The sequence below is a fragment of the Mercenaria mercenaria genome, chromosome 17, assembly GCF_021730395.1.
Source record: "Mercenaria mercenaria strain notata chromosome 17, MADL_Memer_1, whole genome shotgun sequence".
Classification (NCBI taxonomy): domain Eukaryota; kingdom Metazoa; phylum Mollusca; class Bivalvia; order Venerida; family Veneridae; genus Mercenaria; species Mercenaria mercenaria.
In genome coordinates this window covers 50,789,275-50,816,050 of record NC_069377.1, presented here as the reverse complement: position 1 = coordinate 50,816,050, position 26,776 = coordinate 50,789,275, and the positions used below count along the sequence as shown (strand labels likewise).

The following is a 26,776-nucleotide window of genomic DNA, read 5'->3' as shown; positions in this document are numbered from 1 at the left end:
TCGACTTGCTGAAATGTAGACCAACATGCTCAGGTCACTGGTTCGAACCCGGTGGCGACATACATTTGTAGCTATATTTCGTCATCCAGAGCTGTTTCAAGTTGGTTGACAAACAGGAAGCTGCTATGTCACGGGACAAATTATATACAACTTGTCATGGACGGAGTCGTTAGCCTTAAGGCTAGGAGGGCCCGACCTTGTGCTGCGAACTAATGTCTATGGGATTTTAAGAAAATACACCTTATTTTCTAATTACCCTCACCCCACTGAGTCCGTCTGTAGGCCTTCTTTTATTATAATCCGGCCGTGAAATAGCGGAGTCTGTGCGTTCGTGCAGTTATATATATATAAGTTCATGTCCTTGGTATAACTTGCCCATTCATAGTCAGATTTTCAAATTATTTGGTACAAATGATCATCATGGATAGAAGGTGTGTTGAGATCATGATCCTTGTTGCTACATGTATATATCCAAGATCAAGTTCACAGCTTTGAACTTAAATTGGTTTTGTTATGTTGTTGTAATATATATGTTTGTGCCCGAATCATAACCCGCTTTAGTCAGATTTCCAAATACTTTGGTACAAATAACCACCATTTATTGACAATCTGTAGTGATCATATTACACCTATTACTGCAAACGTCTCAAATTTTGGGACCCTGTAGAATGGTTTCGATGAATATTATTTTGGTTTGTTGGATTCAGAGCGCCTGTTTTCAACAGTATTTAGGTAATACAGTTTCGGGCAGTTAATCTTATCATTAATCCTAAAACGGACCAGTCCAAGATGATGATGATAATTATTATGATGATGATGATGATAAAAATGTCAGTAATATTAAAATCAGTACAACAGTATCTTTATGTTAGTAACAGACAACTTCCCAGCTAGTAACAGCACTGAGTGGCGAAAATAGCAACATATACGAGTAGTTTTCACCCGGTCTCGAACGTGTGTCCCTCGACACTCTAGTCGATGGTAAGTTCTTCCCATTAATTTCAACTGAAATTATACCCTGGCTCATATACGAGTTTACACGCGTGTGTTCCTTTACGGGTCTGGTAAAACGCACCGATACACGTAAGGTATCAACTGGGTGGATGAAAGACACATTGTCAATATCTCTGGAAATTCTGGCCCTGACTACAGTCTAAGGAATCTTGACAAGAAACTGCTCAGCTCTGAGCAGTAACACCTCAGCAGGAATACAGTTATAATTACTCTACAGACCCTTAGATCTAATATACCCTGACAGTAAGCTAGTGGTCAGCCATCTGAGGGATAGAGTGGGGCTGATAAGAATTACAAGCACACAGCAGAAACTAAACAATATTAAAGAAGACCTATGGGCATAATGTATACATCAGTATAGCAACAATTATCTCATGATTTTTTTATTTGAAGATTGCTTTTTGTATATACAGTTATTGCTAGTGAATGATTTTGCTTCTTAAAAATAGGGTGTCAAAATTAAAGTATAAATTTAAATTATCATTCTAAATTCTGTTATATTTTAATTTCAGTTTTTTCTTCAATGTCAAATATAGGTAAAACATTGCTAACAATCAAAGGCCCTAAATAGTTATAGTTTTTAATTATAATATGTAGAGTCTCTGTAACAAAATACATGTATATATTAATAACAATTAGTAACATTTTATGAAAATGAAACAAAATATGAGCCGCGCCATGAAAAAACAAACATAGTGGCTTTGCGACCATCATGGATCCAGACCAGCCTGACATTTGAATAGGCATAATAAGAAGGATGCACATGTCTTATAATGTCTTATTACATGTATAATGTAAGATGGGAAAGAAATGAATTTGGTGTTCTTGAGTCTCCTGGTTGACATTAATTTAAACATTCTGACCTCAAACATTTTTATGCTTTTACAATATAAAAACCCGGCTTTTCATGTTTTTAGAACAAAAAAGTAAAAATAAGTAACAATGATAATTAAAAGTATGTTTTAAATTTAGCCAACACAAAATACATTTTTTTCTATATTCAACTGTAGAATATTAATGATCATGATTTCTTAAATTTTTTTATTAGAACCTTTTGAAGCTTTAACTCTTACTATGTACCTTGTTTCTACAATATAAACTTGCCCATCTTTCAATTTTGACAGTACCATTTATAATTTATAGGGGTATTAATTGAAAACTTACTGACTGAAACAGTGTAGATCATGATCTTGTTCTGCAATGGTCGCAGAGGCAAATACAATTGCCACTGCAATTGCCGCTAGCATAATGTTTAGAGTTAAAATTATTTAAAGTACATAGTTTTGAACTTTTGACCTTGCTTGAACAATAATTTAGTTACAAGCTTTCTTCACAATCCAGCTAAAATACATTAATAAAACCTAACAATTACATGATGTATACAATTTATACATGTATAAATATGTAATATATTAATTACATACATACATACCCACGTAGAAGCCATTTCAACAAGGAGGGCGGGGGTCCTATTATCATGGGGATCAGGGAGGACACAAATATGAGTCTGGAAGTATGTTTCCAACTTATAATAAAATTAAATATATCCACAAATGAAATTAGTGTAGTTTGTTTGTTTGTTTTGGGTTTAACGCCGTTTTTCAACAGTATTTCAGTCATGTAACGGCGGGCAGTTAACTTAACCAGTGTTCCTGGATTCTGTAACAGTACAAACCTGTTCCCCGACAAGTAACTGCCAACTTCCCCACATGAATCAGAGGTGGAGGACTAATGATTTCAGACACAATGTCGTTTATCAAATAGTCATGGAGAACATGCGCCCCGCCCGAGGATCGAACTCACGACCCCGCGGTCCGTAGACCGACGCTCTACCTACTGAGCTAAGTGGGCGGGCTGAAATTAGTATAAGCAGTCTAGATCCTGAGCTTACATCATATCAACACTAAACTTGTTGGAGGTGGGGGCAAACTACACACTCCCCCAAGCCCTGGTCTGATGCCCTACTCCCTTCCCTCTGTCTAGTTATGTCCAATAAATGATACATTTACTATATTTGCACATAAACTGTAGTGTCAGTGTAACATGCACTTCCATAATCAATTTACACAATATTTGATAGACTTAGGGGTTAATTCAGAGATTGCTTCCGTCTGAGACCTTTTTTGTGTGGTGCTCTCATGAATGCTGTGTTTTAGTGCTTTTTAGACATGCTTGGAAGCTCACTGATATTATAAAATGTGCATCTGGACTGAAGTCGTACACATCACCATTTTAATTTTTCTTTAGACAAGGTTTCAAGTTTTGATCAAGAAAAAAAAAAACAGAAAGTTCATGTGTTAGAGTTTTAGATTACAATTTACCAAGATGTTCAACATTATATCAGCCTCCAGTGTTGGGTCATAATTCACTGTGGTCAGTTAGCTTGTCAGTGATAATGAGACAACATGCTGGGCGGCAAACCACAGATATTTTCTGTATGTGACCAAGATTCCTTAGACTGAGAAGTTCAACTCGCTCCGCCTGTTTCGTAATCTGCAAAACTATCCACTGCACCAGACTCACCGATGGAGTTACTCGTGCCGCTCCTATAGAGATACAAAATAAGAGTGTTTCCATACGAATGCAGACACCAGGCCTGGCAAGACAACTCTCATAGTAAATATATATTCCAATAAAGTTCACGCCAGAGTTTTAAGTTGGACATATTTCATTTGTCGTCAGTTTAAGTTTTTTTTATGTTTAAAGCAATGCGAATTGACAAAGTTAAACAAAACGAAAACGAAAAACCTATCTTGCAGCGAACCCGTGGACACCGACGACATCAGGATCAGAAAAATAGTCATTAGCAGTCCTCGATTTGTCAAGCTAGTCACTATTTTTAAGTATACATAGATGTATATATACCCAGTGTTCAGCTTTAACAAGACTTTCTATGTTAGTTGAGACTGCCTTGATCTTGATTTTCGAGTGCGCTTTATTTGTTGTTGAAGAACCAGTACCGAGATATTAACCTAACCGGAAATATCCCTCTAATCAACAAGAGGGCCGTCATGGCCCACTATCGCTCACAAGTGTGTGAAGTTGGCGAGAAGTTCGACATTCGACATTGAACATTCGATCTCAGAACGACATTGGACATTTGAAGCGTGAAGTTGGCAATAAGTTAAACTTTCGACATTGAACATTCGATCTCAGAACGACATTGGACATTCGATACCAGAACGACATTGGACCTTCAATTTTAGAACGACATTAGACATTCGAACCCAGAACGACATTGGACATTCGAATCCAGAACAACATTGGACATTCGATACCAGAACGACATTGGACATTCGATTTCAGAACGACATTGGACATTCGATACCAGATCGACATTGGACATTCGATTTCAGAACGACATTGGACATTCGATTTCAGAACGACATTGGACATTTGATACCAGAAGGACATTCGACATTCGATTTCAGATCGACATTGAACATTCGATTTAAGAACGACATTAGACATTCGATACCAGACCGACATTGGACATTCGATTTCAGAACGACATTCAACATTCGATTTAAGAACGACATTGGACATTCGATACCAGAACGACATTGGACATTCGATTTCAGAACGACATTGAACATTCGATACCAGATCGACATTGGACATTCGATTTCAGAACGACATTCGACATTCGATTTCAGAACGACATTGGACATTTGATACAAGAACGACATTCGACATTCGATTTCAGATCGACATTGAACATTCGATTTAAGAACGACATTGGACATTCGATACCAGATCGACATTGGACATTCGATTTCAGAACGACATTCAACATTCGATTTAAGAACGACATTGGACATTCGATTCCAGATCGACATTGGACATTCGATTTCAGAACGACATTCGACATTCGATACCAGCACGACATTGGACATTCGATTTCAGAACGACATTGGACATTTGATACCAGATCGACATTGGACATTCGATTTCAGAACGACATTCGACATGCAATACCAGAACGACATTGGACATTTGATACCAGATCTACATTCGACATTCGATACCAGAACGACATTGGACATTCGATTTCAGAACGACATTCGACATTCGATTTCAGAACGACATTGGGCATTCAATGTCGTTCTGAAATCGAATGTCCAATGTCGTTCTGGTATCGAATGTCCAATGTCGTTCTGAAATCGAATGTCCAATGTCGTTCTGAAATCGAATGTCGAATGTAGATCTGGTATCAAATGTCCAATGTCGTTCTGGTATCGAATGTCGAATGTCGTTCTGAAATCGAATGTCCAATGTCGATCTGGTATCGAATGTCCAATGTCGTTCTGAAATCGAATGTCCAATGTCGTTCAGAAATCGAATGTCCAATGTTTTTCTTAAATCGAATGTCCAATGTCGATCTGGTATCGAATGTCGAATGTCGTTCTGAAATCGAATGTTCAATGTCGATCTGGTATCGAATGTCGAATGTCGTTCTGAAATCGAATGTCCAATGTCGTTCTGGTATCGAATGTCCAATGTCGTTCTGAGATCGAATGTTCAATGTCGAAAGTTTAACTTATTGCCAACTTCACGCTTCAAATGTCCAATGTCGTTCTGAGATCGAATGTTCAATGTCGAATGTCGAACTTCTCGCCAACTTCACACACTTATCGCTCACATGAGTAATACTACACAATACATGTTATTATATAACTTATATACAAGTTTGATCAAAATGAAATAATAAATATGGCCTCTATTGTGTTCACAAGGCTAAAATAAGCAAATTTTGCCATTTCAGCCATAAGTCTGAGATCAGTGGCGCGATATGGCTGTTTTGAAAGGAAGTGAGATCCTATATAAGTTTAATGAAAATCAAATAATAAATGTAGTCTCCATTGTCTTCACAAGCAGCATTTGTACCAATTCAGGAGCCGTAACTCGAAGTCAAATAAATGGTGCAATACGGTTGTCTTTGAAAGGAACCGAGATCTTATAGATATATAAGATGTATGCATATTGAGTCAAAATAACAAAACATGCGGTCTTAATCGGGTTCAGAAGACTAAAATCAGTAATTATTGCCATTCCAGGGGCCATAACTCCTAGATGAATAAGGTGATATGGCTGGTTTTCGAAAGGAACCGAGATATAGATCTATATTAAGTTCTGTGCAAGTTTTGTCAAAATCAAATGATAAATATTGTCTCTGTCATATTCGCAAAAAAAATGTGAACGGACGGATGATCGCAATAGCTTACTTTATCACTTCGTACAAGTGAGCTAAAACATGTTACAAATGTGTTTCAGATGTAAAAATGCACTTTTTTGTTCATTTTTCCGATTGAAAATGACATGCGACAAATGTGATCAGATGTCACATCAAAAATCGGCATCGATCACATTCGTCAAAAAATTGTTACATATGTGCTTGATTTCTGTTACATATGCGATCTCATTTGTAACACGTGTTACATATGCGATCGCATTTGTAACACCTGTTACAAATTCGATCTGTTACGAATGTGGTCCTACAGTGCCTCAAAACGTTAAAACTAGTGATTTAGTGGGTGTACAATATGTTTACCGGAAAGCAAGACGATATCTTTTGCTCACCAGAGCACAAAGTGCTTGCGGTGGATTATTGTGATCACTTGCTGTTTGTTGTACGTTCTCCGTCCATTGTTCGTCCACACTTTTCTTCAAATGATATCATCCCACAAACAAAGCATTAATTGTGAGTTAATAAAACTTGGCCTGGATGTTCTTCCAAAATTGTTAAAATGGGGCAAGACAATCTACTTTTCTCCTTTGGAGTTATTGCCCCTTTTCGACTTAAAATTTGTAAGAAAGTACCTTATTTCACAGAAGGTGGCATTATTGCGGGTGTGTTATCAAGTCTGCTAAAAGGCTGACATTTCTAGTTTGCTCAATATTTTCTGTTAGAAATACGGTTCGTTTACTAAGAATATGTAACTGGTTCAGTTAAATAACCTCAGTAAGGAATGTGACCTTTGGGACCAAACTGACATCCATTTTGAAACAAGGCAGTCTGCAGGAAGATATACCCCCGCCGCTGTTAGTTAATGGTATTGGGTGGAAGCATATTTTGCATTCTAGGTCACTCCCTAAAAGGTATAATTTGTTTTTGTTGTTAAGTTTACTGTTTAAAATATAAAAAAAAACACATCGCAGGATAACTTAATGATGGTAAACTTAACTAAGTTTAGTATAGCATGCAGTTATTTCATACATGCAAGTTCTAAGAATATATTTTATAGCTGTCTATTATAATTCATTTATAGTATAAAACATACCGTCTCGAAAGTTCCACACGCTACCAGTATTATTTTTTGTATTCTTCGCATGAATAACACGTTTTTAGCTTTCAAAGAGCGTATCTAAATTTAAGATCCGTATCTATCAGCTTTTCTTCAAGCCACTCGTTCATCTTTTCATTCTGTGCAACTGTGAAGTGATTCTTCCAATCGCAAACTTCTCCTGAAAAAAAAAAGGTTGAGATTCTTAAGGGCCGTTCACAATTAAGATTCAGTCTATTCAAATTTCCTAAAAAAGTTAAAGGTTCTTAAGCTACCCACAGTTAAGATTCAGTTTCCAACTTCTCCTGAAAAAAGGAGCAAGCATTCTTCAACTATTCGTTCACGGTTAAGATTTAGTCTCGTAACTTTTCCTGAAAAAAAAAACATACCCATAAACTTCTGTCTCTTTCAAATTGAGATTTAGTCTCCTAAAGTTTTCCTGAGAAATGGGAAACGATTCTTAATCTACTTGTTTACAATTGAGATTCAATCTCCTCACTTTTCCTGAAAGGGTAAATGTTCTTAAGCTACCCTTTCATATTAAGATTCAGTCTCCTCACTTTTCTTGAAAGGGTAAATGTTCTTATACTACGCGTTCCTAGTTAAGACTCAGTCTCCTCACTTTTCCTAAAAGGGTAAATGTTATTAAGCTACCCGTTCATAGTAAAGACTCAGTCTCCTCAATTTTTCCTGAAAGGGTAAATGTTCTTAAGCTACTCGTTCATTTTAAGATTCAGTGTCATCACTTTTCCTGAATGGGTAAATGTTCTTAAGCTACGCGTTCATTTTAAGATTCAGTCTCCTCACTTTTCCTAAAAGGGTAAATGTTCTTAAGCTACGCGTTCATATTAAGATTCAGTGTCATCACTTTTCCTGAATGGGTAAATGTTCTTAAGCTACTCGTTCATTTTAAGATTCAGTCTCCTCAATTTTTCCTGAGAGGGTAAATGTTCTTAAGCTACTCGTTCATTTTAATATTCAGTTTCCTCACTTCCTAAAACGGTAAATGTTCTTAAGCTACCCGTTCACAGTTAGGATTCAGTGTCATCACTTTTCCTGAATGGGTAAATGTTCTTAAGCTACTCGTTCATTTTAAGATTCAGTCTCCTCACTTTTCCTGAAAGGGTAAATGTTCTAAAGCTACTCGTTTATTTTAAGAGTCAGTCTCCTCACTTTCCTGAAAGGGTAAATGTTCTTAAGCTACGCGTTCACAATTAAGATTCAGTGTCATCACTTTTCCTGAATGGGTAAATGTTCTTAAGCTACTCGTTCATTTTAAGATTCAGTCTCCTCAATTTTTCCTGAAAGGGTAAATGTTCTTAAGCTACTCGTTCATTTTAATATTCAGTTTCCTCACTTCCTAAAACGGTAAATGTTCTTAAGCTACGCGTTCACAGTTAAGATTCAGTGTCATCACTTTTCCTGAATGGGTAAATGTTCTTAAGCTACTCGTCCATTTTAAGATTCAGTCTCCTCACTTTTCCTGAAAGGGTAAATGTTCTAAAGCTACTCGTTTATTTTAAGATTCAGTCTCCTCACTTTCCTGAAAGGGTAAATGTTCTTAAGCTACGCGTTCACAATTAAGATTCAGTCTCCTCACTTTTCCTGAAAGGGTAAATGTTCTTAAACTACCCGTTCATTTTAAGATTCAGTCTCCTCACTTTTCCTGAAAGGGTAAATGTTCTTAAGCTACCCGTTCATATAAAGATTCAATCTCCTCACTTTTCCTGAAAGGGTAAATGTTCTTAATCTACGCGTTTACAATTAAGATTCGGTCTCAGGTAAATGTTCTTAAGCTAACCGTTCATATTAAGATTCAGGCTCCTCACTTTCTTGTAAGGGGGGTAAAGATCTCTGGGCTACTCGATCACAATTAAGATTCAGTCTCCTCACTTTTCCTGAAACAAATGTGTAAAGGTGTTTAAACTTCCCGTTCACTATTAAGATTTCAATCTCTCCTGAGAATGCGGCAAAGTTTCTTAATCCACTCGTTGACAGTTAATATTCAGTCTCCAACTTCTTCTGAAAAGTTTGTAAAGATTCTAAAACTTCTCGTTTACAAGTAAGATTTTGTCTCCCCACTTTTCCTGAAAAGGGGTAAAGGTCTCAGAGCAACCAAAATTCGGTCTCCAACGTCTTTCGAAAAATGGACAAATGCTCCTAAGATACTCATTCACTCTCCTGAAGTCTCCTCATTTGTCCTAAGCTAAACGCTCATAAATAACATACAACATCCTACTTTTCCTGAACAAAAAATACATATGTTTTTAAAATACTCTTTCACAATAAGATTTAGTGCAACTGTGGTTAGGCCTAAGCTATACGTTCACAAGTAATTAAGATTTTCCTGCCTCCAACTTTTCTTGAAAATAGACATGCGTCCTTCAAAGGATGTGCTTAATATGACCGTTTATGTATTGTTTAAAACAAACACTAAATACATTGTTTCGGACGCCAGTGTAACATAATTGTAAACGTCGGTGTAGAATATAATAAGTTAATAATTCCCATCCTTCTATTTTCAAAATATATCTTTATCAAATGGCAATGGCGGGCATGAAGTAGTTATATCACAACTAAACCTATACTTGCACGAGGACATAGGTAGAGGATAGTCCAACTCGTGACGTAATTATCACTTTCCTTTCATTTTAGTCTGATATATACGTCCAGCTCGGTCACGTCTGAAAACAGGCGTAATCATTAGTTATTCACATCCGAGAATAACTTTTAAGCTCCAGAGCATAATAAACGAAAGAAATATTTTAATTTCAATTTGGTGTAGGTTATACATAGTCTCGAGAACAGAATCGTTCATTAGCATGTTCTGCGTAAAACCTATAGCAAAACAGCTATTCAGTATATGCATGGACATACGCAGTGTAAAGTCGTGCTCGATTTGTCCTACACACTTTATCACGGGTGTTCATGAAAGAACAAGCACATATGAATAGATATAAATAGATCTGTCCCCAAACATGTTTTGCTTTCGAATGTTGTAATTTGATTTTCTTGTTACAATACAACTAATAACGCATTAATAGCCCGAGACGGTGACTGCTCCCCATTAACTGTTACAAGAAGTACCATTACATGACGGCGAATGAAATGCGCCAACAGTGACGTAATAAAGCTGTGAGAAAAAAGCCGATAATACAGGTCAGTGGGTAACTTTCATCAGGTACAGCGAAGTTCTCATGACATGATATACAGTATATTATGCAAAAGCAAGAAAAAGAAAAAAGTTGCTATTCAGAAATATTTTTCTTTTCGCCATTAAATCAGCATGGTGCTATCAATCATATGTGAAAGACTGATGTGCCTCAAAATAATGAATTTGTATATATATAAATAGGTTTTTTGCCTTTCCTGTAAATATTTGGCATCTTTTTCAGCTTAACATTTTCAGCAACCTTGATCTCTGCATCAGCTTTTTTTTAAGTTCTTACAGTCACAAGCTTCAGCAATCCTTTTGATTAAATCATCACTTCTTCCTGTCTCAAGAAAACTGTTGATTTTCTTAATTTCTCTGACAGGATCCTATTGGATATAAAACAAGAAATCATCACAGTAAACAAATCATATTAAAGGGTCTCTTGGGAATTTTGTCTTTTTGGAATAAGTCTCAGATTTATACAAATTCGAATACTTTTTAGATCTTGATATGTACGGATTACGCTTTTGGGTGTATGTCAAACCACAGGCACCTATTTAGTCAACACTAAAGACATCTATTTTTATCGATTAAGCGTCAAACGCCTGTGGTTAAACTACTCTTGTAATAAGAAATAAAAGCAGAGTAATAAAACAAATTGTATATATTTATATAACTTATAAAACATTTATTCAAATTACAAACATGTCCTCTTTAAAGCCAAATATGACATATTATAGACAAATTAAAGTTAGGCAGGAAATGTTAAGATAAAAAAATCTTTTTACAATCGCAAAAGTGTTTTTATTTTCTATATTCTGTTTCAGCAAGATCTGTTAGTGACATTCCAAACTTCATTTTTCGGAACCTGTGTTTCCATTTTTGTAGCCCAACTGTAACATCATCGAAAAATCTCACCATAAACTTGTGAGAATAAACAAATCTTTTCCTTTTCCCTACCGCAGCCATGACCATTGACTGGACGGCCGAGCTAATAAAACTTTATCTTAGCCGCTATTTAAGCTTTCTATCATAGTTTGGTAATTTACCTGTCAGTTAGAACTTAAGTTATATTACAGTAAAACCATGTTTTCCGCCATCCCCATCCAAAACACCTTGCCTCGACAGAATAAAATGAAATTTTGAAAATGAAAAATGATATTGTGATGTGCATCTCGAACCCATATACATATATAAAAATACTTTAGATATCATTATTTCAGGCTAGGAATGACGATATGAGACGAATGTAAAGAATGAAAAAAACTATGAAAATATTGATAGAACTTTTTCAATTTTATAAATATGGCATTATTTACTCTTTAGTTTTATTGCAACATCGCAAGTTTATAAAAACTTTCACTCAAGTATAGTATACAGTGTACCAATAAAGAGCGTTCAAAACCTGCATAAGTGAACCTCACCAATATACACCATCACAAAAATGTGCTCAAATTTATACTAACACAAACCATAGTCTCCAAGCATATGAGGCAGGAAATCTTGAAAACTGTTACAGAATGATCCTAAAGCAATGGTCTTATGGTGATGATAAAATGACACGAAAAGATCCTTTGGAGATCTCATAACATGAACAATCATTGTTCCTTTCTGAAAGATTTCTTTCGGCGTAAGTTTGCAAGGGTAATGGCAATTCAAGACCCTCGGAGATGAAATGCGCCTTACTATTTCCGGTGACCGGAAGTCCAAGAAAGCTGCCCCTTTGGTTTTTTTTCATATTCTGCATTTCCTCTTTTCAACATGACCAAAATTTCCCAAACCCAATATGTACCTGCAAAAGATAAATTAATTATCACATTAATGTATTACTAATAGCTGAATTAAGAAGGATAAATTAAAACATGGTACTGGGCATTAAAGAGGAATGCCTTTAGATTATCGAAAACTATTAAGAATTCTAACACGATCCGCAGCAGTTGCTATATAAACATATAGCGAAATCGCCTATACATGAATCTACGATAAAATATAGCTCTTCCATTCCGCCCTACGATTGTAACACGACTGAGATTCTACTCTGCTTCCGTTATATACCGACTAAATACTCGACTTTTTCAGTGTTATGTAGTAGTAATAAAAAGTACATCAAATTTTCTGAAACAAACAATATCTAACTGATGAATTTATTTGTTTATATTTTACCGTAAGAATATGTTTCAGCCTTCAACACCAGTGCATCTATGTCTGGTCGTGTGTGTAGTTTACAATTTCTGCGTTGTAGGCACCACAAATGTCAACTAGATTCTACTTTGACAGTAAATAAATTATAATTTATTTTCCAATCTTCCAGACTCAAGTTTTTACGTGTTTATATGCCGCCGCAATGTTCTGGCGTGTATGTTTCAGTGCCATCATGTAGGTGACGTGTACTATTTTTAGAAACTGCATATATAAACCTTGAATTAAGTATTTACCTCTGATTTCTATATCCGACCTTTGATGTTATTGAAAATAACATTTTCACGGCAATAACTACTTAATAATTTAATTAAAATTTACTGAATATCGGAAAATTCCGTTTGATGCAACGCTTTCCATTCGTGGGGAGGTTTTTATAATAGCATATGGCCAGCCGAATGACAATCGCGCTAAAATGTAGTGCTGTAAAATGCGAAGAATTTACGTGGTTAGAATCGAAATAATAAATATGTTCCAATAATTTTATCAGTTAATAAAATATGGGCAGTCGTTCGGATGCGAATATTAAATCACTCGTGCTACGCACTCGTGATTTAATTATTACGCATCCGAACTCCTGCCCATATTTTATTAACTGATAAAATATAGGTACATATTTATTATTTCTTAAATATAAGTTGATAGAATTTGCAAAGGAAGGGTAAAACGACATGCCGAAACAAATCCGGAAACAGCGAGTTCAATTGTTTTATTTGAGCTTAAGGTCATACCGACACACTTCAGGTCATTTGGCGACTTGCCCAAATTTTCATGGCGGAGGAAGACCCAAGTGCCTCCCTGCTTCAGGCACGGGCGGACACCTACCTTTCGTGAGTCAGCTGGATGGTTTTCTCTAAGGTTTCGAACTCTAATTGATTACACGCAAGTGGTTCGAAGCCAGCGACCTTAACCACTTGGCCAAAGAGGCCTCACACAGCGAGTTCAAGGCAATATTTATTTAGTTAAAAGTTGGGTTATATGTAGACTATTTGGACTAAGTATTTCGCAGATGCTACTATCTGTTTTAAAAATCTGAAATTTTATTGCTTATCTAGAGATGCGCTATTCTGTTTTTGGTACCCATAAAATTGTAGGATTGCGACTCATAGACCCTTTGGTCTACCTGCCAAATAATATGACAGCTGCATACAAGTTGGAGAGGCAGATTTAGATACTAAAGGTCCAGGTGCGATACCCTAGCTGTTCGCAAATAGAATAGACCCGCTATCTTGAAACGCGAGAACTTCTTTTTCTCTGGTAACCGTTTAAGCTCCCCAATGGTGGTTTTGCCACTGACCGTTCCAAGGCGGTGGCCCACTGCGTCCATTATTTGTTCGTTTTGTCCTCCCTATCGTGTTTGTCTAAGTTGTTCTTTTCCTGTTTGATATTCATCCTAGATTTTTTATAGAATAACACTGACTGATTCAATTTTGTTTGTAATTACGAGCGAGCCTACTCACAAAATAAATGAAAGATATAAACCAAATGTTCGTGTCTCAATGAAGGATTCTGGTTCAGCTTGGCAATATTTTGGCTTCTAGTTTGTGAGTTGTCAGTTGAAGATATTTATTAAACAAAGATTTTCAACCTGAAAGTTTTAAAAACCTGTGTAGATTGTGTCCGAAAATGCTTCTGGTGAAGTTTTGTTAATATTTTTAATTTGACGTACTTACCTAGTTTTTGGAACGATAAATTAATTTCAAAACTTTCAAGAAAGCATTGCGTAATAACAAGTATAATCATTTTCTGCCATTTGGTTTAAGAAAATGTGGTTTGAAACATTGGCTGGTGGGTAACAACTGACAAACAACACATACATTACGTAACTGGTAAAGAACACATTGGACACTTTTTGCTCAGGTGAGATAAAACGTCAGGGTACAAAGGAAAGTAAAACAAAATACATTACCACATTTTGGAAAAGATGCAAGATATATGTCATCATCTCGTATCTCGAGATTCCGAATGTCTTCAATGTGTGATATCAAATCTCTGTTTGGTATCAGATCTAAAAGTTTGTGACTGAAAATAAGCATGAAGATAGTGAGTATCAATTAAATCAATTTAGTAAAAGCAAGGAATCGCGGTTGAATTCAGTCAACAAGAATAAGAGCATAAATTGTAAGTCATATATATATAAGTGAAAGTACACACTTAGGCATTTCGGACGCGCCTTGGTAACGGCTTTGTGAGCAAAGTGCCATGGGTTTCAGGACAATTTCTGTGTTATTTGTTAATTCTGACCTACTTTCGTTTTTTTTTCAGTGACGGCAAATAACACAGAAATCATACTGCATTGCTAAACCATTTCTTCGAGTGACCGACATCCCTTTACGTAAAGTTCAAGACTTTTTACTTACCCGTTTGTCAAGCCATATGCATGAACAAATTCGCACTTTTCTCCATTAGGATATTCTAGCGTGAGTTTAGAATCCTTTCTCTTAGTTTAATTACACTTTATCTCTGTAATAACGCTGTTCATTTGTATACTTGATTTCATATCAAACGGTATTGTGACATAGATCATGCTCCGCAGCATTTTAATCTTTTTTGACAGTGTACAAACATGCATGCACGCACGGTCTATAACCTTGAAAATTAAACCAGCAATAATATTTCAATGTGACATTCAACGTTTGAGATAATCTCTTTCCAAAAATTCGCTTTATCAAGATATATTTTTTTAATTATCGCGATAGCTACCTAACTACCTTTTGGCAGAAATATGCCACCATAACAACGCTTTATGAATATTTTGATAAAATATTGAAAGGTTTATATCTTTATCAAGAATATTAAGCCGATACCGAATTCGACTTTTGGTATATTCTAGGATATTTCTGAAACCACTTACTGGTTTACACATTTTACCAAACAGAATATTACATTTTCTAAATTTTTTGTTTCTTTCACAGTAGCTTTACCTCAAAGATTCAAAACTGTTGAATGTTGGTTTAATTTGGCTCATTTTTATTGCATTTAATAAATACTTTTTTCAAATCTACCTAAAACGTTGCCTGCATTGTGTTGTTTTTCTATGTCCGGAATAATACTGGTTTTACGGCTCGGATTTATTTTATAAGATACAGAGAGGATATTTGTTTGTTTCAATGTTATATGGAAAGATCTTTCATGAAGGAACACCAGATACAATATTAACCACGAGTGAAAATGTAAGATATGGTGTTCATAAGTGATATGTTTATCTTACATGTTAAACAAATAATAAATTTTCTTTCTATTTCATGTTTTGACTAAATGTACCCATTATAATTATATTTTCTTACCAGTGAAAAACATATCTGATTTTTTTCACTATGAAAATGCAAGAAATATTTCACTCTAGTATTTTCGATAATTTGCTGAAAAAACATGCAATAAAATGAAATATCATCTACCGGCGGCATCAGGTAGTTTATTAGGCAATCACATATTAAAGGCACTGACCTCCAGATTCGGCTAAAATGTAATCTTTCTTTCAAATTGAAGTTTGGTCATATTATGAACATTAGGATATGATTTTTTGTTTCTAAAACATTTTAAAAATTCCAAATCAAGAAAAAAAGATGACTACGTCGGGAATCGAACCCCGGACCGCCGCGGCAATAAAGACATTTTCCCGTCGTCGTAACCGATAGCGCTATAGCTAAAGTAGTAAATAATTAACAAATAATCAAGGCCTTCGAGTTGTTTATCGTCTGATTTATCAGGGTTCAGAGTTCAGATGCGTAGGGATTGAACCACGAGGGCGTTAGCCCGAGTGGTTAAATACTGAAGCATCTGAACGATGAACCGTGGTAAATTAGATGATAAATAACAAGAAGGCCTTGATTGTTTTCATTCTGACATGCTCATTGATATATTGTAATAAATATTATACTGGACTTCATTTACGCGAGGAGTAATGTATCGGACGTCATGCGGCAATTTGACGTCATAATTGACGTCATAATGCTCTCTTACCGGTCCGCGCGTCAACCGTTGTTTATCGCAGAATATACAGAGCTTGATTTCCTTCTTTGTTAAACTGGAAATCAAACCGAGTCATGTTAGAATGGTATTTATAATCGAGGCAGTTTACCTGGAGTAAAAACGTGACAAACGCTTTTCGATTTTCATCGTAAAAAGTAGTAAAACAGCAAATTCTCATGTGTTTCAATAACATAAAGATTGTCGGTAATTACGTTTTAAAACCTTTTTAAAGAAATATCGTATTTATTTCAAGATATCTAAAAAAATCATTTTTGTTTTGTTGTCGAACGATCTGGAGGCATACCGCTTTAAAGTGATTCTTTTGACAATATGCCAGGGCGTCTGATAAGGAAACACCGCCTTGCGAGGCTTTTTTTTTTTTTTTGATCGGGAAAAATTATCAGAATAGTATTTAAACTGAATTTCATTATATGACACAGTAGTAACCAAAACTTACGTATTAAGTGTTTCATACGGTGGCACAGAGATGACATAAATGTTTTTTATACTAATACTTGCGCATTTAATAACTAACAGGTGCGCACGTTTTAGTATTAAAACGTCAGTACGTACGCACCCACTAGTATAAAACATATGCGCATGTATTAAACTAATAATAAGTGCGCACGTTATAGATATTACGTGCGCTGGTAATAAGTTACACGTGCGCAGATGTTGTTTTTTAAAGTAAGGCGTGAGCACGTTACGTAATAAGTGTCAGGATACGAGTTTTATGTTCTCTTACTTAAAGCTGCAACACAATAAGTTTGCCCTGACTCCTGGATGCTCAGCGCCTATATGCTATCACTTGTAGCATTTAATTACCATACAGGTATAACCCTGATGCCTTGGCTGTACTTCGCCAATAACGCTGAACCTCGTCTATAAGCTGGAACTCTCCTACTTTCTCAGCAGATCACCAAATCCTATGTCTTTGCATCAGCTTTCCGATGCTCAGCCTATATTTGCTATCGTCTATAGCATTAAACTACCCTTAAGGTAAAACTCCTATGCGCTGGCCCTATAGCTCGAAACCCTGTTGAAATTCTGCAACTCTTCTTTAATCTATAAACTTCAAACGTTTTCATTTTAATAATTTATCCGCCCTGACAGTGTAATTGCAATAACTTCCTCATCAAGGTACTGGGATAAATTATTAGTTGAATCCTCGACGTGTCTTCTTCTATCGCTGGATACAGAATGATCTCTCTGGCATCCATCTACTTATTTATACCTTAGCAGACGTGAGCTTTGATTGGTGCTATTTATAAACTTGTTTCTGATTGGTCCAAATTTATACATAATAACGCAAATCCTGTTATTAACAGCAATTCAACAATAATTATAGCAATTATAGCATGAAAAGGGAGTCAAGCACTATCTGTTCTTATGTATTACGTTATCAATATATCAGATATACAAATTATTCTGACAATAAATTACAGGTGTTTAGCAATTTACTAATAGATGGTTTATGGTAGGAAATGTTTCCACCCTATACTCATTCCATCTCTGGCCTGTTGACCATGACCTGGATTGAAAATTATGGTACGTGTACACTTCAACAAATGACAACATGTTAAATAAATAAATAAATAAATAGATAAATAAAGTTGAATACAATTACATTAGTCATGCTCGCTCATTTGTTCACCGTGGCGGGGTCACGCACACACACACACACACACAAATAAAGTTTAATGATGACCAGGTAGCAAATGTATCCTCTATTAACTATACTTTTCTATGATTAGACCTAGTTAAAGATCCCAGGTTACCAAGTTTTTGAAATAATGAGCTAGAGTTCATACAGCCAAAAACGTTCTTACAAATGTTTATGAGGATCAGGTACAAACTTTGTCTTCGAGAGTGTTACAAAGACCTTTTTCAATGACTTGACCGAGTGAACAAGTTTAAGACCTCAAGTAACCCAAACTTAAATTCGACATAGATTTCACTGAAGCAGGTCTGGTAGAAGCTGCGGCCTGTTTGAAGTTTTTTCTTGTATTTGACCTAGTGACCTAGTTCAAAGCAGCTGGTACTCAGTTTTAGATCACAAAGAAAAGCATTCTGACAAAGATTTATGATGTTTAAGTAAAAGTAAAAAAAGGTATAATAAGGTATTCATATGATAACATCTAGTGACCTAGTTCTTGACCTCAGGTAGAATTGTGTTGAACCTGACCTAGATCTTATAAAAGCTAACATTTTGCGGGGGGAAAATGATGATAAGATAGAAAATGTTGCCCCTAGAGTGTTAACAAGGGTTTTCTATGATTTGACCTTGCGGCATAATTGTTGACGTTCGATCATCCAGTATTGAATTTTGCCTAGATTTGTTGAGACAAACATTTTCAAAAGGTTTCATGAAGACCACGTAGAAAATGTGGCATCTATGGTGACAACCAAATGACGTAGTTTTTGAAATTTTACTCTGGAAACATTCCAATTTTCATTAAGATTTGCCAATAATGTGACTTTCCTAGAACGTTATCATTAAAATTGCTAACGACGCTCGACGAGGGACGAAGGACCTAGAAGTACCAAGGCAGCTCACCTCGAGTTCTTTGTGTTCAGGTAGGTTAAAACGAATAAAGTCTGTCTGGATTATTACGGGAAGTAATGTTTTGTTATTTTCAAAGTTTGTTCCGGAAATGGTGTATTTAAAGCTTGTCACCATCAGTGGATCATGAATTAATATAAACAGCGAGAAAATCTCGCAACTAAATCAATTGTTTGCTAACACAAAAATATATAAACGGTTTTATTTTCTGACGTGACTAAAACAAATAAATGACCTTAGGCAGATGATGTTAGGACTATGTGTTTACTGTTGATGAATCGTGAAAGATCGCTTTTTCTACTGTCCTACTTAACCAATTGTAAAGGTACGTGATTCGGAACGTTCTAGTTTTTAGAAATGTTCTATCTGAACTTAATATGCATAATTATGTATTACGACTAGAAAGAGAATATACGATTTAATGCATAAGTAGATGTTAATTTAGAATGATAGTGTATTAAGATAATAAATGTTTGTTTGTTCGTTTGTTTTGGGTTTTACGCCATTTTTCAACAGTATTTCAGTCATGTAACGGCGGGCAGTTAACCTAACCAGTGTTCCTGGATTCTGTACCAGTACAAACCTGTTTTCCGCAAGTAACTGCCAACTTTCCCACATGAATCAGAGGTGGAGGACTAATAATTTCAGACACAATGTCGTTTAATAATAAATGTAGAGTGAGACAAAGTATGAATGTTCATACAAATTGAGTTCAGCTTGCCAGCTTACATGAAAAATCTCGAGTCTGTGTCTGTTAGGAAAACAGTAATTGTATCATATGAACTGAGGCCTTTAGCCAGAAGATCTCGAGCTCGCGTATCCTGGGTAAAGCACAAACTAGAAAACATTTCCGCTTTCAGGGAAAACGTATAAATTACAAAAAAATATGAATCGATTATTTGATCTGAAAGATACAAGAACAGTGATTGATGATAGCGAAGATATTCTTCCAAATTTATTAAGATAATTTCAATTTACAGAATATCAATTTAAAATAATGTAAAATTAATTTCATTATATCTCACTCTAAGGCTTGTATTGTTTTCATTTATGCATAGCAATACACAAACACCACTGACGGGTGATACAGTATTTCTTTTCCAGAATTCAGTTATATTTCACTGTGACAGATGTCACAGTGTGTATCTAAATTTCAGATCTGTATCTATTAAATTATCTGCCAGCCACTCATCGACCTTTTCATTCTGTGCTACTGTAAAGTGATTTTTCCAGTCTCCAACCTGACCTGAAAAGGTAACGTATATTACAAAAGATCTGGATTAAGTTTAATTCTAGTTTGGAAAATGTGCACTGTTTATTATATAGTATTATGCAGATCACGAATAAATCAATTCGGAGTAATAAAATCGAAATATTCTTTAAGAATACCTTATGGTGTAAATTGGTTTCGATCTCATTCAAAGAATGTTACCTTTTCTATACATAGGAGACGGTCTTCCATCATCTTTCATGAAGCTCTCCTTAACTTTAACTTCCGCGTCGGCCTTCTTAAGATTGTGAAAGTCACATGCTTTTGCAATATCCAAAATAAGATCGTCACTTCGGTCCGTTCCTAGAAAACTGTTGATTTTCTTTATCTCTCGAACAGGATCCTGTTAGAATAGAATTTGATATTGTCACATAAAGATTCATTGAATAAAATGAAACCGATAATAGGCTCCAGGATGAAACTGAACAAACTTCGAGAGTACAGACCCAAGTGTTGAAAGACAGACAGTACAAACTCTTACCATGGATAGATTTCAGTATTGAGCTAAGAAATAATCATTTCAAGACTGCTATTCTAAACTTTGGACTATGGTATATCAATTGTTCGTTTTTCGTGTAAACTATATCGTCTTAAATAAGTGGCCTGGTGTAACTTTACATGGTCAGGGACACTCCATATATTAATACACATTCTTTTATTGTTCCTGTTTACAAATGATTACTTCGATTACCTAAAATACTTAACTACGTAGAATACTTACCTCTTTTAAATCTTCGTAAAATAGATTAAGAATCTGCTCCGGATGTGCTTTTGTAAATCGTTCCCATTCCTTGACGTATTGAAACCATGGATAAAACTGATCTGGAAAGCAAAATATATCGGCATTATGCTATGTATATTGTTCATGAAAATGAATTTTGGCATTTTTTCCTTTTGATTGAATTATTTCTGTATGGAACGTGCGCTCGGTTGGGCTTGTAAGTCCGGCGCTGTGCATGTGTATCTTACGCTCCGAGTGCTATTTTGTAGCATGAAAGAATTCGTTTTAAATCATTCGAACACGATATCTGAATCTCAATCTTTTATCGAAGGCCGTGTTCCGCGTTCAGAAGGTCTCTATGACCAGGTGGATAAGGTCGCTGACTTAAAATCATCCCCCCCCCACCCCCGCACCCGCCCTCCATTGTCGGGGTGTATAATTCTTTCATGTGAGCAAGCTATCCAGGTTGGCGGCTCTACCTAGGTGCCCTTTCGTGCCTGAAACAATGCACGGATGAGCACCCTGTGTCTTCATCCTCCATCAAAAGCTGAAAAGTCACTATATGACCCATAATTGTATTTGGGTGACATTAAAACCATCATCAAAACAAAATGAAAAATGTGCCGTGTGCGTTTAGGTACAGAATGTTGCCGTATAAATTTACACGCTAGTTTCATCTTAGTGAAATAATACAAGTTTATTTCTGTCGACAGCGGTGAACCCCATAACTCGAAAGTCGAAATCACGAAACTACGATGAAGAAAGTCGAAAACACGATGGTGAAAGTCGAAATAACGATGGTGACAACTCGAAACTACTATAGTGAAAGTCGTAATCACGAAACCACGATGATGAAAACGCGATATCATTTCGCGTTTTCACCATCGTGGTTTTGTGTTTTCATCATCGTGTTTTCAACTATTGACTTTCAAGATCGTAGTTTCGACTTTCAAGATCGTAGTTTCGACTTTCACCATCGTGTTTTCGACTTTCAAAGGTGATGATGAAAGTCGAAAGCACGATGATGAAAGTCAAAACTACGATGATAAAAGTCGAAAGCCGAAAGTTCGATGGTGGAAGTCGAAACCACGATGATGAAAACACGAAACCACGATGGTGAAAATGCGAAATGATATCGCGTTTTCATCATCGTGGTTTCGTGATTTCGGCTTTCACAATTGTAGTTTCGTGTTCTCGCAACCGTGATTTCGAATTTCACCATCATGATATCGACTTTTATCACCGTAGTTACGTGATTTCGACTGTACAGGAATTAAAATCTCGATGGTCCAAACGGAACACCGAAGTATTCATACACATCGAGGTGACATCAAGAAGTATGCAACCAGATAAAAGAAATATAATTGTGTTCCACATGAATAAAAGACGCATTTATACGAACAACGATTTCCAAGTTCTTGTCACTTTATATGTTGACTTGTACGCAGCAGTGGGACTTGCAACATCAGCAATGTTATAACGTTTGTTTACGTCATTTTGTAGGTGTTGTGCATTCATCTAGAGAATACATTCATTAAATCCATTATTAACAGAAATTAATTGTATTTCATTCCCCGACTGTTTGGGATAGCCATGTCGCATGACACTAAGAGTATACCTTAAGTTAATTTTATATGAAAGCCATCATCAAGTCGTTCATAAGGCTGAAATAATTTTTAAAATCGGACAACTATTGAAAAAGATATGGCTGTTTGAAATTTAAGAAAATGGCTGATAATGGAAGCAGCCATTTTAGTGTGTTTATGACGTCATTTACACACTGCTGGATACTTTATTTAGCAAATAACCTTTTAAAAGACTAATTTTCATATGTTTCTTGAATGTAACGTGTAAAACATAATAATTTCTTTCATTACAGCTGGAAAAAAGTAGAGAAATTATTTCACAGTAATAAGTAAAAACAGTTCAAATGTGTATCTAAAATTTAATAAATCCGCCATTTTTTTTTGTTGCCATGGAAACAAAATGGCCACCAATTTGACAAAATTAAATGCTCATAACTTTCTCATTTTTACTCCGATTTTGAAAATTCTTTCACTTCTTTAAATGGTTTATGAAATCCCAACTGACAAAATTATCATAAGAACAACGTTGCTTTTCCCTTTAAAATTGTTCTTTATTCGGTGAACTTAGTGCGGTTCATAATCATGTACTTACATATTCCATATTCTCCGATCATTTGTGGAAGGTAGTCTCCGAAGCTTATGAAAGATCCGCTGTTAAAATGCTTATGATGATGGTAAAATGACACAAAAGCATCCTTCGGATTCCTCATAACATGCACTATCTTTATTTCCTTCTTAAATATTCCTTTTGGCGCTAGTTTGCACGGGTAGTGGCAATTCAGAACCCGTGGAGACGGAATATTTTTGACTTGATCAGGAGACCGGAAGTCCAGAAATGCTGCTTCCTTGACTTTTGTTTCATATACGGCGTTTCCGCGTTTCAGCATCACCAAAATCTCCCAAACCCAGTGTGTGCCTAAGGGGGGAAAATCCTAAAATAAGTTTGTTACATAAATTGAATTGCTGGCGTGAAAAATGAATATTTAGCGGACAAATGAAGCTTATTTGAAAGGCCTAAAAAAGACTGTTTCCGGTAACATCCTAAAAAAAGTAGGATAGCTGGGTCGGTAATTTTTTTTTTGTTTGGGGGGATTTTTTTTCTTAAGTGGGACTTTTCGGGGGTTTTTTTGTGTGTCAAGAAAAGCATAAAAAGTGCAGTTTTCCGAGTTTTTCTTAAAAAGTTGAAAAAAAATCTCCAAGGCCATAAAAATATTTAGGGTTGGGCCAAAAATTTAGTGTAGGTCGGGATACCGGAAACAAACAAGTTTTTTTACGCCTGACTAAAAATTATAATTTTACGACTTGGTCGACTGTAAGCAAATGCAATATAATCATACTTCGAAAATCGTAAAATATCAGTAAACAGTATCAACTGAGATGGTAAAATTCGTGTGAATAAACAAAAAAAAATCAAAATGTTCTTCGTTATTTAACTACATTATCAACAAAATCTTTTTGAGTAGAAACTATTCATTCTAACATGGCTCGAATTGATTTCCAGTTAAACAAAGAAGAAAATCAAGCTATGTATATTCTGCGATAAATAACGGTTGACGCGCGAGAGCATTATGACGTCAATTATGACGTCAAATTGCCGCATGACGTCCGATACATTACTCCTCGCGTAAATGAAGCCCAGCATAATATTTATTAAAATATATCAATGAGCATGTCAGAATGAAAACAATCAAGGCCTTCTTGTGATTTATCGTCTAATTTACCACGGTTCATCGTTCAGATGCTTCAGTATTTAACCACTCGGGCTAACGCCTTCGTGGTTCAATTCCTACGCATCTAAACTCTGAACCGTGGTAAATCAGACGATAAACCACTCGAAGGCCTTGATTATTTGTTAAATAAATTTCTTTGAGATTAGCGCAGTGTGTTGATTACAGGTGTTTTGAGTTAAAAGTTATTTCTGTTCTGATTACTATCAAAGATGGAGGAAAACAATGAATTACCGCATTTGGGATACGTGGCAAGATATATATCATCGTCTCGTATTTCTAGCCTCCGAATATCTTCAATGTGCGATTTCAAGTCTCCGTCTGGGAAATGGTTTTTGACAGTGGCACTGCTGAAAAACACAACTTATTCATTTATACAGTCATGTATTATAAAGATCGGAGCATGCCTCCATATGAAAATCACAATATTCACTTTTTCTATTATCATTAAGTAAGACAGCGCATTAGATAGCTTTTAAACTTACATGAGAAGTGTGTTGACGAATAAATTATTTTTACCAGATCTCTTGCAAAAAAGTATTTTCTAAAAGTCGACATGTCTGGACATGTTTTCCCTTTTCCTCTATCTCTAAGAGAGAAATTAAATTAGCAATCTTTACCAAAGAAAAAATGTTTTGAAATAGTGTGCTTAGGTACCGTTACACAGTCAAGTAGCTTTTATGCAACAAAACGTTAGGGCACTTTACACAAGAGCTTTCTATGTTATCGAAAATTAATACTTGTATAGTGGACGCAACTTGACCCCGATGGTTGACCTTTGTATTATAATACAAAATGAGGCACAACCTATTATTGAAAAGGAATGATAATGGAATGTACGTAAGACGATTCATCTCTTTGCATAAAAAAACACGAGCTGAACGAGAAAAAATAGAATTATAAATTTGTGTAAATATAAATTAGTATAATTAGTGTAATGGAAAATTTTAACTGATCAAATATAAATATACATACATGTACTTTGATACTGCATTGTATACACACTAATTCCATACAAACATATACGGCTACCGTAAGCACTCCCTTATTTCCACAATGATATAATCGATATGAATAATCAGCCAAAGGTCAACCATCACGGTCAAGTTGCGACTACTATAGTATGGACATGCAGGTTCAAATAATATATCATATCAATCATTTTATGTACATAACAGTTTCAATAATCATGTTTAAAATCTCAATAAAAAGCTAAAACAAGTAGTTATTACATACAAGTTAGTGACTATTTTTTTCTATATGCGTTAAGCCTTAAAGTTATTTATGCATACTTTTTATCATCATGTTTAATCTAATCACTTGCGTGCTTAACAGCATCGGATTCATTAAACATTAAATAAGCATGCGCTCTGTAATCAACTTAAATCAAATTAATTGTTTGACTTGACTTTTTAAATCTAGGTAAAACAAGAAATTAACAGTTCTTTACACCTAGTATTTGTTGAATACACATCCTGCTTCATTTCTTCTGTCTCAGTGGAACACGTCACTGTTCCAAATCGAAAGTGAAAGTACCTAGTAAACTTTTTATGAGATTTTCAATAACGTTAATTGATTACTCTTATTTAAGTTGAAATATATTTATAAACTTACTTGTATGTTATGCCATAAGCATGAATATATTCAGCTTTCTTTCCATCAGGCAGTTCTAGTGTAATTTTTGACATCCTTTTCGCACTCGATAATTGAACTAACAAACCGTTTTCAACACCAGTAATTTGTTTTCAAATAACTTTCTTTAGCTCCCTTTTTGTCAACGAGAAAGTACAGCAAACTATACCTAATCTTCGATATTTATATCACTCGGTGTCTGATAAAAAGCAGTAAAATGTTGATGTCATGCTGATCTAAATATAGACGTCCTAGTTTATGCCCTATGGATCAAGCGTACTAGATTTTACATTTGCGTATGCTGTCCAATGAAAGAAAGGGTAGCATTTGAAAAATTGTAAATGTTTGTATACATATATGTTGTTGCTGTTGTTGTTGTTGTTGTTTTTGAATGAAAGCCATTCTGAAAATATGTATTATGCTATGTAAACTTTGTATGCTGCCTTCATTAAAGAAATATTTTATGATTATTATTATTATTATTGTTATTTATTACTATTACTATTATTATTATTATTATTTTATTGTCATTGTAACTTTTGATATTCATAACGCTTTACATTAAATAGATATCTGGAACGTTTTCATGAAGAACCTTACACGGCTATGAACTCTATTATGAACCTGTTTTCCAACAACCGCTGTAATGTTTCA

General features: G+C 35.3%; 2 protein-coding genes across 5 annotated transcripts; both read right to left on the bottom strand.

The window, feature by feature from the left end:
* Positions 1-7,174: 7,174 nt before the first annotated feature.
* Positions 7,175-15,517, bottom strand: LOC123537532 (cytosolic sulfotransferase 3-like). Its single transcript, XM_053527841.1, is given in 6 exon segments — positions 7,175-7,479; positions 11,925-12,188; positions 12,191-12,244; positions 14,561-14,673; positions 15,012-15,091; positions 15,506-15,517. Coding segments are annotated over 6 exon segments (636 nt in total). The 3' UTR covers positions 7,175-7,366.
* A 4,595-nt stretch (positions 15,518-20,112) lies between these two features.
* On the bottom strand, positions 20,113-26,376 carry LOC123536962 (sulfotransferase 1A1-like). Of its 4 annotated transcripts, none has more exons than XM_045320485.2 (6): positions 26,105-26,376; positions 24,725-24,837; positions 23,356-23,695; positions 21,178-21,278; positions 20,619-20,799; positions 20,113-20,432 (listed from the first exon to the last, which is right to left on the bottom strand). In XM_045320485.2, exons 2-6 carry the CDS (start codon positions 24,755-24,757, stop codon positions 20,320-20,322), a joined length of 768 nt encoding a protein of 255 aa, XP_045176420.1. In that variant the 5' UTR covers positions 24,758-24,837; positions 26,105-26,376; the 3' UTR covers positions 20,113-20,319. The 4 variants fall into 4 exon arrangements, with proteins under 4 accessions (XP_045176420.1, XP_045176419.1, XP_045176418.1 ...); XM_045320484.2 differs by having other exon boundaries at positions 24,725-24,840; positions 26,105-26,375; XM_045320483.2 differs by having other exon boundaries at positions 23,356-23,679; positions 26,105-26,375.
* Positions 26,377-26,776: the final 400 nt, after the last annotated feature.